Source organism: Stegostoma tigrinum, chromosome 45, assembly GCF_030684315.1.
Source record: "Stegostoma tigrinum isolate sSteTig4 chromosome 45, sSteTig4.hap1, whole genome shotgun sequence".
Taxonomy (NCBI): Eukaryota; Metazoa; Chordata; class Chondrichthyes; order Orectolobiformes; family Stegostomatidae; genus Stegostoma; species Stegostoma tigrinum.
Window position 1 is genome coordinate 1,403,640 of NC_081398.1, and position 17,500 is coordinate 1,421,139.

General features: G+C 51.4%; 1 protein-coding gene across 12 annotated transcripts in view; it reads right to left on the reverse strand.

Moving 5' to 3' along the window:
- Positions 1-17,500, reverse strand: part of LOC125448645 (disks large homolog 4) — a 324,649-nt gene that overhangs the window by 44,145 nt on the left and 263,004 nt on the right. For all 12 annotated transcript variants that reach the window (XM_059642664.1, XM_059642665.1, XM_059642661.1 and 9 more), the window contains one exon: positions 2,647-2,700. In XM_059642664.1, the coding sequence (XP_059498647.1) occupies positions 2,647-2,700 (54 nt within the window). The remainder of the gene's footprint in view (positions 1-2,646; positions 2,701-17,500) is intronic.

Sequence of the window (17,500 nt, forward strand, 5' to 3'; positions counted from 1 at the left end):
TCCCTCCTTAGCATCACTACCACAGTTTTGAGCTTTTGGCTGAACTCTGACAGTGAGCCCAGACTGATATTAACCAACAAAAAGGGGGCAGCTTGTTCAATCATCACTCCGACAATAACATCTCGTTGGTCCATGCCACCTATAACCAGGGAATGGTCCCATGCTGTGAGTCAGGCACAGATCTGACATTGGACTATCAGGGCACACATCCAAACTCTCAGCATCTTAAAGCAACAGAGACAGAGACAGAAAGCGGTCAGGGAGGAAGTTCCAGAGCTCGGGACCCAGGCAGCTGGGGGCACGGCCGCCAAATGTGAAGCGAAGGGAATCAGAGGGTTGGTCAGGAAGCTGGAACTGGAGGGTGTGACAGAGATAGGGAAGGGGTGTAGGGGCTGGAGGAGGTGACAGAGATAGGGAGGGGGTGTAGGGGCTGGAGGGTGTGACAGAGATAGGGAGGGAGTGTAGGGGCTGGAGCGGGTGACAGAGATAGGGAGGGGGTGTAGGGGCTGGAGCGGGTGACAGAGATAGGGAGGGGGTGTACGGGCTGGAGGGGGTGACAGAGATAGGGAGGGGGTGTAGGGGCTGGAGGGGGTGACAGAGATAGGGAGGGGGTGGAGGGGGTGACAGAGATAGGGAGGGGGTGGAGGGGCTGGAGGGGGTGACAGAGATAGGGAGGGGGTGTAAGGGCTGGAGGGGGTGACAGAGATAGGGAAGGGGTTGAGGGGCTGGAGGGGGTGAGAGAGATAGGGAGGGGGTATAGGGGCTGGAGGGGGTGACAGAGATAGGGAGGGGTGTTGGGGCCGGAAGGGGTGACAGAGATAGGGAAGGGGTTGAGGGGCTGGAGGGGGAGACAGAGAAAGGGAGGGGGTGTGGGGGCTGGAGGGGGAGACAGAGATAGGGAGGGGGTGTAGGGGCTGGAGGGGGTGACAGAGATAGGGAGGGGGTGACAGAGATAGGGAGGGGGTGTAGGGGCCGGAGGGGGCGACAGAGATAGGGAGGGGGTGTAGGGGATGGAGGGGGTGACAGGGACAGGGAGGGGGTGTAGGGGGTGACAGAGATAGGGAGGGGGTGTAGGGGCTGGAGGGGGTTACAGAGATAGGGAGGGGGTGTAGGGGCTGGTGGGGGTGACAGAAATAGGGAGGGGGTGTAGGGGCCGGAGGGGGTGACAGAGATAGAGAGGGGGTGTAGGGGCCGGAGGGGGTGACAGAGATAGGGAGGGGGTGTAGGGTCCGGAGGGGGTGACAGAGATAGGGAGGGGGTGTAGGGTCCGGAGGGGGTGACAGAGATAGGGAGGGGGTGTAGGGGCCGGAGGGGGTGACAGGGACAGGGAGGGGGTGTAGGGGCCGGAGGGGGTGACAGAGATAGGGAGGGGGTGTAGGGGCTGGAGGGGGTGACAGAGATAGGGAGGGGGTGTAGGGGGTGACAGAGATAGGGAGGGGGTGTAGGGGGTGACAGAGATAGGGAAGGGGTTGAGGGGCTGGAGGGGGTGACAGAGATAGGGAGGGGGTGTAGGGGGTGACAGAGATAGGGAGGGGGTGTAGGGGCTGGAGGAGGTGACAGAGACAGGGAGGGGGTGTAGGGGCTGGAGGGGGTGACAGAGATAGGGAGGGGGTGTAGGGGCTGGAGGGGGTGACAGAGATAGGGAGGGGGTGTAGGGGGTGACAGAGATAGGGAGGGGGTGTAGGGGGTGACAGAGATAGGGAAGGGGTTGAGGGGCTGGAGGGGGTGACAGAGATAGGGAGGGGGTGTAGGGGGTGACAGAGATAGGGAGGGGGTGTAGGGGGTGACAGAGATAGGGAAGGGGTTGAGGGGCTGGAGGGGGTGACAGAGATAGGGAGGGGTGTTGGGGCCGGAAGGGGTGACAGAGATACGGAGTGGGTGTAGGGGCTGGTGGGGGTGACAGGGACAGGGAGGGGGTGTAGGGGCTGGAGGGGGTGACAGAGATAGCGAGGGGGTGTAGGGGCTGGAGGGGGTGACAGAGATAGGGAAGGGGTGTAGGGACTGGAGGAGGTGACAGAAATAGGGAGGGAGTGTAGGGGCCGGAGGGTGTGACAGAGATAGGGAGGGAGTGTAGGGGCCGGAGGGGTGACAGAGACAGGGACGGGGTGTAGGGTCTGGAGGGGGTGACAGAGACAGGGAGGGGGTGTAGGGGCCGGAGGAGGTGACAGAGATAGGGAGGGGGTGTAGGGGCCGGAGGGGGTGACAGAGATAGGGAGGGGGTGTAGGGGCCGGAGGGGGTGACAGAGATAGGGAGGGGGTGTAGGGGCTGGAGGAGGTAACAGAGATAGGGAAATGATGAGAGCACAGAGGGATATGCAAACAAGGATGAGAATTAGAAATCCTCAGCCCTGCTGGCCCGGGAGACAGTGGGCATGTCTCTCTCTATCAATTTTAACAGTTTGCTGACTGCACTTTCGGTCAAACCACTCTCTGAAAATCAGTTTTGTAGATGTTCCTTTCCAGATTGTTTCAACCCTGCCTCAGTGCACATTCACTCAAACAGCTCATAATTTCACCCACTAGTATTGGAAACACTGCACTCATGAACTCACCATGCACTAGCATGAGTTCATACTCTAACGTGTGTGTGTTAGAACACACGAACACCCCTAACATTCGCGCATTGTCGTGTCGAAGCAGACTTACATAAGGGGGAGCATCCAGAGTCTCTGTGTTCACAATCACTGGGGGTGAGTTAGCCTGAGGAAACAGGGAGACAGCGATCAGAGTCATCACATCAGAGATTAAGTGCAGATGGGGGAAGATCATCGCTATCACTGTCACGAGGCTTCTGATCTGAGAGTTTCAGGGAGACAGCGGTGTGGCAGCATGCCAACCACAGCCAGAGAATGCTGGAGAAACTCAGCAAGGCTGGCAGCATCCCTGGAGAGAGAAAGCACACGGCCTAATGCTTCGGGCCCTGCAACCCTTCTTCGGTGCAGGGAGGGCGGAATTTCAATTCAATTCATAAAATCTGGAATTGAAAGCTAGACTCAGCGATGGGGCCCGTGAAACTATCAGCAATTGTCGTGGCAATAAAAATAACCCACTTGCTTCACTGGAATGCTTTGCCTGCAACGGTAGTAGATTCGCCAACTTTAGGTACATTTAAGTCGCCAGTGGATAAGCATATGGACGTACATGGAATAGTGTAGGTTAGATGGGCTTGAGATCGGTATGACAGGTCGGCACAACATCAAGGGCCGAAGGGCCTGTACTGTGCTGTCATGTTCTATGTTCACAGGTGTTCTTCAGGGAGGGAATTCTGTCGCTTTTTATCCAGCCTGGTATACATGGGATTCCTGATCCCACAGCAGGGCGCTTGAGGCTTCAGTGCGTTCAGATAATACCCAGGTAAATCAGGCAGTTCGACGTCTCACAGAATAAACAACCGCTGCCCATAAGCATTTGGAAGGTTTTGGTGATGGTCAGACAGAGAGAGAAATTAAGAACTCGACAACAATGGAAAGTTTATAAACGTGAAGCTAAAGTTGCAGGCACACATATAACTGCGAGATAACTTCACTCTGGCACAGTACAGCAAAGGATCTGGAGTGGACTATGGTTGAGCACATAGATGACCTCCTTTCTGCTATCACACCTATTCCACATCTATAATCGCTCCTCTGCAACCAGTACCACTCCTCCCTCCATCAATAACAAAAAAAACATTAATTTTCAGCCCCCTTCAGTTCAGAACAGACTTGAATGATTAGTTATTCTCAAGACGGTGTCGAGCCGACTGAGTTTCTGTAGTGCTTTCTGGTCTGGTTTTGTTTTAATTACAGATCCCTCACATCCACAGCACCTTTGAGAGTTTTGCCCAGTGCAAATATCCATCCCTCAGCTGACATCGCTAAACCATTTATGAAAGTAACAATGGACTATATTAAATTGGATGCATTTCTGGAGAGAAGCCAATATTAAAATTCAGCAAATTGTACCCGCATTTCAGGGGCTTTAGGTTATGGGTAAAGAATATATCAATGAGGTCTGTTTTCTCGAGAATGTAGAAGGTGAATTGATCAAGTCATCAAGATATTGACAGCAAAAAACGCTGGTTGGGGATTCGAGAACCAGGGGCATAGTGTGAGAATGAGGGCCAGACTGCTCAGGAGAGATCTCAGCAAGCAATTCGACACACACAATGGGTGAGGTTTGGAACTCTCCTCCACTAACGACAGTGGATGCTGGATCCGCTGTTAATTTTAAATCCGACATCAATGCATTTTTGTTAAACAAGGGTATTAATGGATACAGGCCAAAGGCAGGCGTGTGGAAATAGACCACAAATTGGCCGAGATCACACTGAATGGTGGAACAGGCTGGAAGGGCTGAATGGCCGGCTCCTATGACCCCAGCATGCTGAAAGTGTGAACAGAGGTTTTGGATGATCTTGTGTTTACAGAAGGTAGACACTCATGTACACTCACACCCATGCGTGCGCACATTCTCACACACACGTCCACACTCATTCACACACACACACACTCACAGACACATACACGGACATACTCATACATGGGCACATACACTCTCTCTCTCTCTCACACACACATACACCGACACACACACACTCACTCTCACACAGACACACATACACTCTCTCTCACACACATACACTTATACCAACACACACACACGCACTCTCACACAGATACACACAAACACAGACAAACACACACAGTCACACAGATACAGCAATTCAGATGCCCAGTGTCTGGATCTAATCTGCTTGTCACAAGGAGTTGAGGTTGAAAGGGATGGAGCGAAAATGCAAGAAGCTCACAAACGAGCCTGGCTTCTTTAAGAGAAAACAATGTCTGTGCTCCCTTGTATATTTTTATATCATCATTCTAAAGCCGTTCCCTCAATTATTCAAGAAAAGCAGAGGAAACAAAGTGTTCTCATTACTCCTGCTGTGGCAGGATGAGTGGTGATTGGAAGATTTGGTCTTGTAATATTCCCCTACCCTGTTATTATGCAGTTCTCACTTTTTAATCAAACACAACATCAGCTGTTGGTGGAAATTATGACCTGCCAAGGCTCAGTGCAGATGCTGGTAAATTCATTGTTGTTGATTGTGTTCTGCAGAGAAATCCAACCTCCAACTCCCCACATGCAGTTTCTGGCAATTTGACAAGTCATGAGGTAATTTAAAACCTAAACGTTCCCCAGATCCCAGAAAAAGTCCCTCAACCATCTTCCTCACTCCTGTATCCAGGGTGGTCTCTCTAAACCTCTCTCTCACACACACACTCCTGTACCTCAGCAAGGCTCTCTAACCAGCTTCCTCACACACTCCTGTATCTGGGGAGGTCTCACTAAACCCCGTGTCTCTCTTCCTCACACACTCCTGTATCTGGGGATGTCTCACTAAACCCCGTGTCTCTCTTTCTCACACACTCCTGTATCTGGGGAGAACATAGAACACTGCAGCGCAGTACAGGCCCTTCGGCCCTCAATGTTGTACCGACCTGTGAAACCAACCTGAAGCCCATCTGACTGACACTATTCCATTATTATCTATATGTTTATCCAATGACCATTTAAATGCCCTTAAAGTTGGCGAGTCTGCTACTGTTGCAGGCAGGGCATTCCGTACCCTTACTACTCTCTGAGTAAAGAACCTACCTCTGACTTCTGTCCTATATCTACCACGCCTCAGTTTAAACCTATGTCTCCTCATGCTTGCCATCACCATCCGAGGAAAAAGGCTCTCACTGTCCACCCTATCTAATCCCCTGATCATCTTGTATGTCTCTATTAAGTCACCTCTTAACTTTCTTCTCTCTAACAAAAACAGCCTCAAGTCCCTCAGCCTTTCCTCAAATACCTTCCCTCCATACCAGGCAACATCCTGGTAAATCTCCTCTGCACCCTTTCCAAAGCTTCCACATCCTTCCTATAATGCGGTGACCAGAACTGTACACAATACTCCAAGTGCGGCCGCACCAGAGTTTTGTACAGCTGCAACAGGACCTCATGGCTCCAAAACTCAACCCCTCTACCAATAAAACCTAACACACCGTACACCTTACTAACAACCCTGTCGACCTGGGTGGCAACTTTCAGGGATCTATGCTAAATTGCCCATAGTGTTCAGGGATGTGTCGATTAGGTGAGTTATAGGGAGATGGGTCTGGGTGGGAAGCTCTAAGGGCCAGTGTGGACTTGTTGGGCTGAAGGGCCTGTTTCCGCACTGTAGGGATTCGACGATTCTATACACATGGACACCAAGCTCTCTCTGCTCATCCACATTACCAAGAATCTTCCCATTAGCCCAGTACTCTGTATTCCTGTTACTCCTTCCAATGTGAATCACCTCAAACATTTCTGTATTAAACTCCATTTGCAACCTCTCAGCCCAGCTCTGCAGCTTATCTATGTCCCTCTGTAACCTTCAACATCCTTCCGCACTATCCACAACTCCACTGACTTTAGTGTCATCTGCAAATTTACTAACCCATCCTTCTACGCCCTCATCCAGGTCATTTATAAAAATGACAAACAGCAGTGGACCCAACACCGACCCTTGCGGTACACCACTAGTGACTGGTCTCCAGGATGAACATTTCCCATCAACTACCACCCTCTGTCTTCTCACAGCTAGACAATTTCTGATCCAAACCACTAAATCACCCTCAATCCCATTCCTCCGTATTTTCTGCAATAGCCTACTGTGGGGAACCTTATCAAACACTTTACTGAAATCCATTTACACCACATCAACCGCTTCACCCTCATCCACCTGTTTGGTCACCTTCTCAAAGAACTCAATAAGGTTTGTGAGGCACGACCTACCGTTCATAAAACCGCATTGACTATCCCTAATCAAATTATTCCTTTCTAGATGATTATAAATCCTATCTCTTATAATCCTCTCCAACATTTTACCACAACCGAAGTAAGGCTCACTGGTCTATAATTACCAGGGTTGTCTCTACTCCCCTTCCTGAACAAGGGGACAATATTTGCTATCCTCCAGTCTTCTGGCACTATTCCTGTAGACAATGACGGCATAAAGATCAAAGCCAAAGGTTCTGCAATCTCCTCCCTAGCTTCCCAGAGAATCCGACGATAAATCCCATCCGGCCCAGGGGACTTACTTATTTTCACATTTTCCAGAATTGCTAACACCTCCTCCTCGTAAACTTCAATCCCGTCTAGTCTAATAGCCTGTATCTCAGTATTCTCCTCGACATCATTGTCTTTTTCCTGTGTGAATACTGATGAAAAATATCCATTTAGTGCCTCTCCTATCTCTTCAGACTCCACGCACAACTTCCCACTACTGTCCTTGACTGACCCTAATCTTACTCTAGTCATTCTTTTATTCCTGACATACCTATGGAAAGCTTTCGAGTTTTCCTTGATCCTACCTGCCAAAGGCTTCTCATGTCCCCTCCTGGCTCTACTTAGCTCTCTCTTTAGGTCCTTCCTGACTAACTCTTAACTCTCAAGTGCCCCGAGTCTTCACGCCTCATCTTTACATAAGCCTCCTTCTTCCTCTTGACAAGAGATTCAACTTTTTTAGTAAACCACGGTTCCCTCGCTCGACCACTTCCTCCCTGCCTGACAGGTACATACTTATCAAGGACATGCAGTAGCTGTTCCTTGAACAAGCTCCACATTTCAATTGTGCCCAGCCCCTGCAGTTTCCTTCCCCATCCTGTGTATCCTAAATCTTGCCTAATCATCTCATAATTGCCTTTCCCCCAGCTATAACTCTTGCCCTGCGGTTTACACCTACCCCTTTCCATCGCTAAAGTAAACGTAACCGAACTGTGGTCACTATCACCAAAGTGCTCACCTACCTCCAAATCTAACACCTGGCCTGGCTCATTACCCAGTAACAAATGCAATGTGGCCTCGCCTCTTGTTGGCCTATCTACATACTGTGTCAGGAAACCCTCCTGCACATATTGGATAAAAACTGACCCATCTAAAGTACTTGAACTATAGCGTTTCCAGTCAATATTTGGAAAATTAAAGTCTCCCATAACGACGACCCTGTTACTTTCGCTCCTATCCAGAAACAGCTTTGCAATCCTTCCCTCTACATCTCTGGAAATTCTCGGAGGCCTACAGAAAACTCCCAACACGGTGATCTCTCCTTCCCTGTTTCTAACCTCAGCCCATACTGACCTCAGTCGACGAGTCTTCATCAAACATCCTTTCTGCCACTGTAATACTATCCTTGATTAACAAAGCCACACCTCCCCCTCTTTTACAACCTTCCCTGATCTTAATGAAAGATCTAAACCCTGGAACCTGCAACATCCATTCCTGACCTTGCTCTATCCATGTCTCCGAAATAGCCACAACATCGAAGTCCCAGGTACCTATCCAAGCTGCAAGCTCACCTACATTATTCCGGATACTCCCGGCAGTGAAGTAGACGCACTTCAACCCAGCTTCCTGCTGGCCGGCGCACTCCTGTGACCTTGAAACCTTATTCATGACCTCACTACTCTCAACCTCCTGTAGACCGAAGTGACAATTCAGGTTCCCATCCCCCTGCTGAATTAATTTAAACCCTCCCGAAGAGCAATAGCAAATTTCCCCCCACCAGGATATTGGTACCCCTCTGGTTCAGGTGAAGACCATCCCGTTTGTAGAGGTCCCACCTACCCCAGAGTGAGCCCCAATTATCCTGGTATCAGAATCCCTCCATCCTGCCCCATCCCTGTAGCCACGTGTTCAGCTGCTCTCTCTCCCTATTCCTCGCCTCGCTAAATTGTCCCATAGTGCACAGGAATGTGTGGGTTAGGGTGGATTGGCCGTGCTAAATTGTCCCATAGTGCCCAGGGATGTGTAGGTTAGGGTGGATTGGCCGTGCTAAATTGTCCCGTAGTGCCCAGGGATGTGCGGGTTAGGGTGGGTTGGCCATGCTAAATTGTCCCGTAGTGCCCAGGGATGTGCAGGTTAGGGTGGATTGGCCGTGCTAAACTGTCCTGTAGTGCCCAGGGATGTGCAGGTTACGGTGGATTGGCCGTGCTAAATTGTCCCATAGTGCCCAGGGATGTGCGGGTTAGGGTGGATTGGCCATGCTAAACTGTCCTGTAGTGCCCAGGGATGTGCGGGTTAGGATGGATTGGCCATGCTAAACTGTCCTGTAGTGCCCAGGGATGTGCAGGTTACGGTGGATTGGCCGTGCTAAATTGTCCCGTAGTGCCCAGGGATGTGCAGGTTAGGGTGGATTGGCCGTGCTAAATTGTCCCGTAGTGCCCAGGAATGTGCAGGTTAGGGTGGATTGGCCGTGCTAAATTGTCCCGTAGTGCCCAGGGATGTGCAGGTTAGGGTGGATTGGCCGTGCTAAATTGTCCCGTAGTGCCCAGGAATGTGCGGGTTAGGGTTCCTTCCCGGCAGGACATCATAAACCCCAGGTGGGGGGTGGGTTATTCGAATCCAGGCGTCACCATCAGCAAGACCAGCTTTTTAGTTATTTCATTGACTCCACTGAAATTCCAAGAACTACTCAGGTGAGATCTGTCTTAGTGGACTGTCCTCATGGACTCTGAACACACAATTCTCTGAAAATACATGACAGCAGAACATAAGATAGAATGCTCTGAAAATTCTTCTGATGTTAAAAAGGAATGAGGGTCCGTTAGCAGATTGGGAACACCTCGTTCCCAAATATGCCTTTTGATGAGTACTTCACAGAAACATTGGCAGCAGAGCCAGAAATATTCCTAACTTCTCATGTGATAACAGCTCCCCAGACATGTCCTGGCCACATTCCAGTGCAGGATTGAGAGTGTTACACAGATCCTACAGCACAGGGGGAGGCCACTTGGCCCAACTAGCCCCAATGCTCCACACTAGTCCTTGAACTTCTAAATGAAAAGGGTTGAAGAGTACTGCATCGTGCCCATATTGAATCCTTTCACAGTGTCTTCCACTGTAATCACACACAAACACACACACACCCACCAGCTTTTTCCCCATCAGCTTGCAAATTAATTCAGTGTAACTCCAGGGTTTACTGAGTCAATTGAATGGAACACAGCCCCATACCAGGGACCAAGGCTTCTGATCTTTGCAAACCCTCTGTGCCAAAGCATTTCTCCTGGGGTTCTTGTGCCAGGTTTTCCTTTCAGGCACAGGGCTTCCAATAAACACTGCCCAAAGGCAGACACTCCTTCCTGCTTGCTCTGGCCAAACCTCTCCTCATTTTTAAGACTGCTGCAGGACTTTTCCCTCATTCATGCAGTCATCGAGCTGTCCAGCACGGAAACAGACCGTTTTGTCCAACTCGTCCATGCTGACCCAGATATCCTAAATTAATCCAGTCCCATTTGCCAGCTTTTGGCCGCTATCCCTCTAAACCTGTCCTATTCATGTCCCCATCCAGATGCCCTTTAAATGCTGTAACTGTACCAGCCCCCACCACTTCCTCTGGCAGCTCATTCCATACACGCACCACCCTCTGTGTGAAAAAGTTACCCCTCAGGTCCCTTTTAAATCTTTCCCCTCTCACCTTAAACCTATGCCCCTCTAGTTTTAGACTCCCCCCACCCTGGGGAAAAGACCTTGACTATTCACGCTATCCATGCCCCTCATGATTTTATAAACTTCTTTAAGGTCCCCCCTCAGCCTCTGACGCTCCAGAGAAAATAGCCCCAGTCTATCCAGCCTCTCCCTGTAGCTCAAACCCTCTGAGACCGCCAACATCCTTGTAAATCTTTTCTAAACCCTCTCACAACATCCTTCCTACAGCAGGGAGACCAGAATCGCACACAGTATTCCAAAAGGGACCCTGACCAATGACCTGTACAGCCGCAACATGACCCTCCCCACCCCTATACTCAATGCACTGACCCTATAATGGCGAGCGTCCCAAATGACTTTGTCACAGTGTGAGGATTTGGGGTAGACGATTCACGAGATGAGGAGACATTTCTTCACCCAAAGGCTGTGGAATTCATTACCACAGGAAGTTGTTGATGCCAAAACATTGAATGTATTCAAGATGTGACTAGATATAGCACTTGGAGCTCGAAGGGCTGAGTGGCCTCCTCCTGCTCCTATCTTCTACATGTCTACGTTTCACTACCCAGTCTATCTGCCATTCTTATTTCAATGAATTGTGAACCAGCACTGCCAGGTCTCTTTGTTCAGCAACACTCCCCAGGACCTCACTATTAAGTGTATAAGTCCTGCTCTGGTTTGCCGTTCCAAAATGCAGCACCTCCCCTTTATCTAAACTCAACTCCATCTGCCTCTCCTTGGCCCATTGGTTCATCTCATTGACCGAAAGGGAACTGCACCTTATTCTCCAACCTTTCCAAATCCCTCAACCATCCCAATTGCATCCTGGCAACACTCTCCAATATGGCCTCACCTCTTATTGGCCTATCTACATACTGTGTCAGGAAACACTCCTGCACGCATTGGACAAAAACTGACAAAATTTGACAAAAACCATCAACACCAGATTTTGATCAGAGATAATGGGAACTGCAGATGCTGGAGAATCCAAGATAACAAAATGTGAGGCTGGATGAACACAGCAGGCCCAGCAGCATCTCAGGAGCACAAAAGCTGACGTTTCGGGCCGAGACCCTTCATCGGAGGGTCACCAGATTTTGACATCATTCCTCACCTCACTAGGTTCAGTCACAGTACTCAAGTTGGGCCCAGACTTGTGAGAGCAGAGTTGAGCGTGACTTCCTTGTTATTGTACACAGTTTTTAAAAGTTCATTTCGGGACGTGAGTGCCATTGACTGGACCAGCACCTACTATTCTTCCTGAGCTTCTCAGGGGAGGTTTTTATTCATTCATGGGATGACGGCATCACTGGGTGAGCAGCATTTGTTGCGAATCCCTAATTGCCCAGAGGTCACTTCAGAGTCAACCACATTGCTGTGGGTCTGGAGCCACATGTAGGCCAGACCAGGTAATGATGGCAGTTTCCTTCTCTAAAGGACATTAGTGATCCAGATGGGATTTTTCCAACAACCAACAATGGATTCATGGCCATCATTAGATTCTTAATTCCAGATATTTTATTGAATTCAAACTCCACCATCTGCCGTGGCAGGATTCGAACCGGAGTCCACAGAATGTTATCTGGCTCTCTGGATTTATAGTCCAGCAATAATACCACTAGGCCATTGCCTCCCTCTTTTAAAGTCCTCAGCCCAACCATCTTCAGCTGCTTCATCAATGACCTTCCCTCCATCATAAGGTCAGAAGTAGGAATGTTCAACACCGTGCGTGACTCCTCAGACACTGAAGAATTCCGTGTCCAAATGGAACAAGATCTGGACAATACACAGGCTTGCGCTGACAAGTAGCAAGTAACATTCACCCCACACTAACACCAGGCTCTGACCATCACCAATAAGAGACAACCTAAACATCGCCCATTGACATTCAATGAACATTACCATCAATGAACCAACATCCTGGGGGTTATTATTGACCAGAAACTCAACTGGACTCACCACATAAACACAGTGGCTACAAGAGCAGGTCAGAGGCTGGGAATCCTGCAGCGAGTAACTCCCCTCCTGACTCCCCCACAAAGCCTGTCCCACCATCTACAAGGCACAAGGCAGGAGGGTGAGGGAATACTCCCCACTTGCCCCTGGATGGGGGCAGTTCCAACAACACTCAGGAAGCTCAACACCATCCAGGACAAAGCAGCCCCTGCTCGACTGGCACCACATCCACAAACATCCCACTCCCTCCCCCCCACCGACGCTCAGTCGCAGCAGTGTGTACCATCTACAAGATGCTCTGCAGAAATTCACCAAAGACCCTCAGACAGCACCTTCCAAACCCACAACCCACTCCCATCCAGAAGGACAAGGGGCAACAGGTACATGGGAACACCACCCTCCTGCACATTCCCATTCTCCAATCTGACTTGGAAATATATCGCTGTTCCCGCAGTGTCTCTGGGTCAGAATCCCTGGAATTCCCTCCCTAAGGGACATTGTGGGTCAACGCACAGCACATGGGAACTGCAGCGGTTCAAGAAGGCGGCTCACCCCCACCTTCTCAAGGGGGGCAACTAGGGACAGGGGCAATAAATGCTGGGCCCTGCCAGCGACTCCCACTTCCCATGAGAGAATTTAAAAAATGGAGGTGAGGCAGATAATCAGCCGTGATCCAGTTGAAAGGCGGAGGAGGTTCGAAGTGTTGAAAGGCCTACAGCTAATCCCATTTCCTACATTCCTACAGAGAATAGGAGGAAGTCACCCAGCTCCTTGTGTCTATCCCCCTGTACCATTAGATCACAGTGGATCTGTATCGTATCTCTATCCAGCTGCCTCAATCTGAAGACCTTACCCCTCTGTCACCCAGCAGAAATCATCAAACTCAGTTCTGAGGTCTCCAGCTCTGCCCACTCCCAACAGTCCTTTGTGTGCCAGGGTTGCCCCTTTCCCTCTGCGTGGAGATGTGCTTCCTGGTAGGACCCTGAGTGTCCCAATGTGAATTTTACAGTTCTACCCAACAAATGAGGCAGTCATGACCACCAGCACCAGAGGAGATGTCAGGGTCAGTGACACGGAGCTGTACAAAGAGCAATTAGATGTGCAGAATGCTTCTGTAAACGCGGCTTTCTTGCCTGCCTCAGCTTTTAAATGCTCCACAAACGCCCAGCTGGCCCCGTCCTTCTACACCGAATGGTTACTGCACAGAATGAGACCATTCAGACCATCGTGCCCAGACTGGCTCGTCAAACAAGCATCATTACTGAGTGCCAATCCTGTGTTTTCACCCCACCACCCGGAATGCCATTCCCAACCAAATAACCACCCAATGCCCCGATCAAAAGCCTCAAGTCAACCTGTCTCCCCCACATTTCCAGGCAGTGTATTCAAGTCCCTAACTGTAACGTGCCCGCATGGAGGTTTATAACAGCTTGAGCGGCATTGATAGGGTGAACAGACAGGGTCTTTCCCCCAGGGTAGGGGGGAGTCCAAAACTAGAGGGGCATAGGTTTAAGGTGAGAAGGGAAAGATTTAAAAGGGACCTGAGGGGCAACGTTTTCACACAGAGGGTGGCGTGTGTATGGAATGAGCTGCCGGAGGAAGTGGTGGGGGCTGGTACAGTTACAGCATTTAAAAGGGACCTGGATGGGGACATGAATAGGAAGAAAGACAATAAGGTGTGGAGCTGGATGAACACGGCAGGCCAAGCAGCATCAGAGGAGCAGGAAGGCTGACATTTCGCGCCGAGACCCTTCACTAGAAATGGGGGAGGGGAAGGGGGTTCTGAAATAAATAGGGAGAGAGGGGGAAGGCGGATAGAAGATGGATAGAGGAGAAGATTGATGGAGAGCAGATAGACAGGTCAAAGAGGCAGGGATGGAGCCAGTAAAGGTGAGTGTAGGTGGAGAGGTAGGGAGGGGATAGGTCAGTCCGGGGAGGACGGACAGGTCAAGGGGGCGGGATGAGGATAGTAGGTAAGAAATGGGGGTGCGGCTTGAGGTGGGAGGAGGGGATGGGTGAGAGGAAGAACAGGTTAGGGAGGCGGGGACGAGCTGGGCTGGTTTTGGGATGCGGTGGGGGAAGGGGAGATTTTGAAACTGGTGAAGTCCACATTGATACCATTGGGCTGCAGGGTTCCCAAGCGGAATATGAGTTGCTGTTCCTGCAACCTTCGGGTGGCATCATTGTGGCACTGCAGGAGGCCCATGATGGACATGTCATCAAGAGAATGGGAGGGGGAGTGGAAATGGTTTGCGACTGGGAGGTGCAGTTGTTTGTTGCGAACTGAGCGGAGGTGTTCTGCAAAGCGGTCCCCAAGCCTCCGCTTGGTTTCCCCAATGTAGAGAAAGCCGCACCGGGTACAGCCGATGCAGTATACCACATTGGCAGATGTGCAGGTGAACTTCTACTTTTCCACGTTTCCCCTCCCCCCACCACATCACAAAAGCAGCCCAGCTCGTCCCTGCCTCTGTAACCTGACCTACCTCCCACCTATCCCTCCTTCCACATCAAGCTGCACCACCATTTCCGACCTACTAACCTCATCCCGCCCGCTAGACCTGTCCATGCTACGGGAGCGGGCACTGTCGGAGGGTCAGCGCGGAGGGAGCGGGCACTGTCGGAGGGTCAGCGCTGAGGGAGCGGGCACTGTCGGAGGGTCAGCGCTGAGGGAGCGGGCACTGTCGGAGGGTCAGCGCTGAGGGAGCGGGCACTGTCGGAGGGTCAGCGCTGAGGGAGCGGGCACTGTCGGAGGGTCAGCGCTGAGGGAGCGGGCACTGTCGGAGGGTCAGCGCTGAGGGAGCGGGCACTGTCGGAGGGTCAGCGCTGAGGGAGCGGGCACTGTCGGAGGGTCAGCGCTGAGGGAGCGGGCACTGTCGGAGGGTCAGCGCTGAGGGAGCGGGCACTGTCGGAGGGTCAGCGCTGAGGGAGCGGGCACTGTCGGAGGGTCAGCGCTGAGGGAGCGGGCACTGTCGGAGGGTCAGCGCTGAGGGAGCGGGCACTGTCGGAGGGTCAGCGCTGAGGGAGCGGGCACTGTCGGAGGGTCAGCGCTGAGGGAGCGGGCACTGTCGGAGGGTCAGCGCTGAGGGAGCGGGCACTGTCGGAGGGTCAGCGCTGAGGGAGCGGGCACTGTCGGAGGGTCAGCGCTGAGGGAGCGGGCACTGTCGGAGGGTCAGCGCTGAGGGAGCGGGCACTGTCGGAGGGTCAGCGCTGAGGGAGCGGGCACTGTCGGAGGGTCAGCGCTGAGGGAGCGGGCACTGTCGGAGGGTCAGCGCTGAGGGAGCGGGCACTGTCGGAGGGTCAGCGCTGAGGGAGCGGGCACTGTCGGAGGGTCAGCGCTGAGGGAGCGGGCACTGTCGGAGGGTCAGCGCTGAGGGAGCGGGCACTGTCGGAGGGTCAGCGCTGAGGGAGCGGGCACTGTCGGAGGGTCAGCGCTGAGGGAGCGGGCACTGTCGGAGGGTCAGCGCTGAGGGAGCGGGCACTGTTGGACGGTCAGCGCTGAGGGAGCGGGCACTGTTGGACGGTCAGTGCTGAGGGATCATCACCTACCAAAATCACTGGAGAGACGACAATGTGGATATTTCGAAATTGATGACAAGGTGACAAATGCTGAGCTCTGCAGTGACACCCACATTCCATGAATGGACAAATCAAACAAGCCTTATCAGGAACTTGTGTTGCTCCTACCTTATTTCTGCCACAACGCTTGACAATTTTGTGTTCGATGCATTTCATTAGTTCTGAAACACTGTGAAAGGTCAAGGCCATGATAAATGCTGCAAAAATTCAAACCTTTTCTTCCTCAAATCAATTACTACCACCAGCGAGATGCTGTGTGTGGTATCTTGTGTCTTGCCTAAATATCAAAGGCCCTCTCATTCACAGGGCAACTCACGGTAATGAATCATTTATCAATGCCTGAGTGTGACAGCCTTATATTAAAAATCACTTTCAATGAGACAGTCTCAGTGAGCAGGAGTCCAATTCTCAGCGAGAAATGCAGAACCATAACCAGTACAGACACTCCCAAGCACACAAGCTACCCTCAGCTCTCTCAGGGGTCACAGAGCTACAGTTACACAGGATGGTCTCACAGTCTCATCATCAAACCCCTCAGCTGGGGAGCTGCTTGCAGTATCCACAGTGGGACGGTTTCACCATGCTGTGTCATCAATAACCGCGCTCTCTCTCTCTCTCCCACACACACACACAAACACACACATTATTGCAAACACACATACTGTCTCACCCAAACTCTCACACTCTCTGACACACACACACACACATACCCTTGCACACTGTCTGACACACACACACACACACGCACACTCTCTCACACACACACACACAGACACTCTCTCTCTCTCTCTCCCCCACACACACTCACACATGACAGTGAGAGTGTGTATGTGTGAGTGCGTGAGAGTGAGTGTGTGTGGGGGAAAGAGAGAGAGAGTGTGTGTGAGAGAGAGAGAGAGAGAGAGAGAGAGAGAGTGTGTGTGAGTGAGTGTGCGTGTGCATGTGAGAGAGAGAGAGAGTGTGTGTGCGTGTGAGTGAGTGAGTGAGTGAGTGAGTGAGTGAGTGAGTGTGAGTGAGTGAGTGAGTGTGAGTGTGAGTGTGAGTGTGAGTGAGTGTGAGTGTGAGTGAGTGTGAGTGAGTGTGAGTGAGTGTGAGTGAGTGAGTGTGAGTGAGTGTGAGTGAGTGTGAGTGAGTGTGTGTGTGAGAGAGTGTCTGTGAGTGAGTGTGTGTGTGCGTGTGTGTGTGAGGGAGAGTGGAGTGAGTGAGTGAGTGTGTGTGTGCATGTGAGAGAGAGAGAGAGAGTGTGTGTGTGAGAGAGTGTGTGTGAGTGAGTGAGTGAGAGTGAGTGTGTGAGTGAGTGTGTGCGTGTGTGTGAGAGTGTGTGTGTGAGTGAGTGAGTGCGTGTGTGCATGTGAGAGAGAGAGTGTGTGTGCGTGTGTGAGTGAGTGAGTGAGTGAGTGAGTGAGTGCGTGCGTGAGAGAGTGTGTGTGTGTGAGAGAGAGAGAGAGAGAGAGAGAGAGAGTGTGAGTGC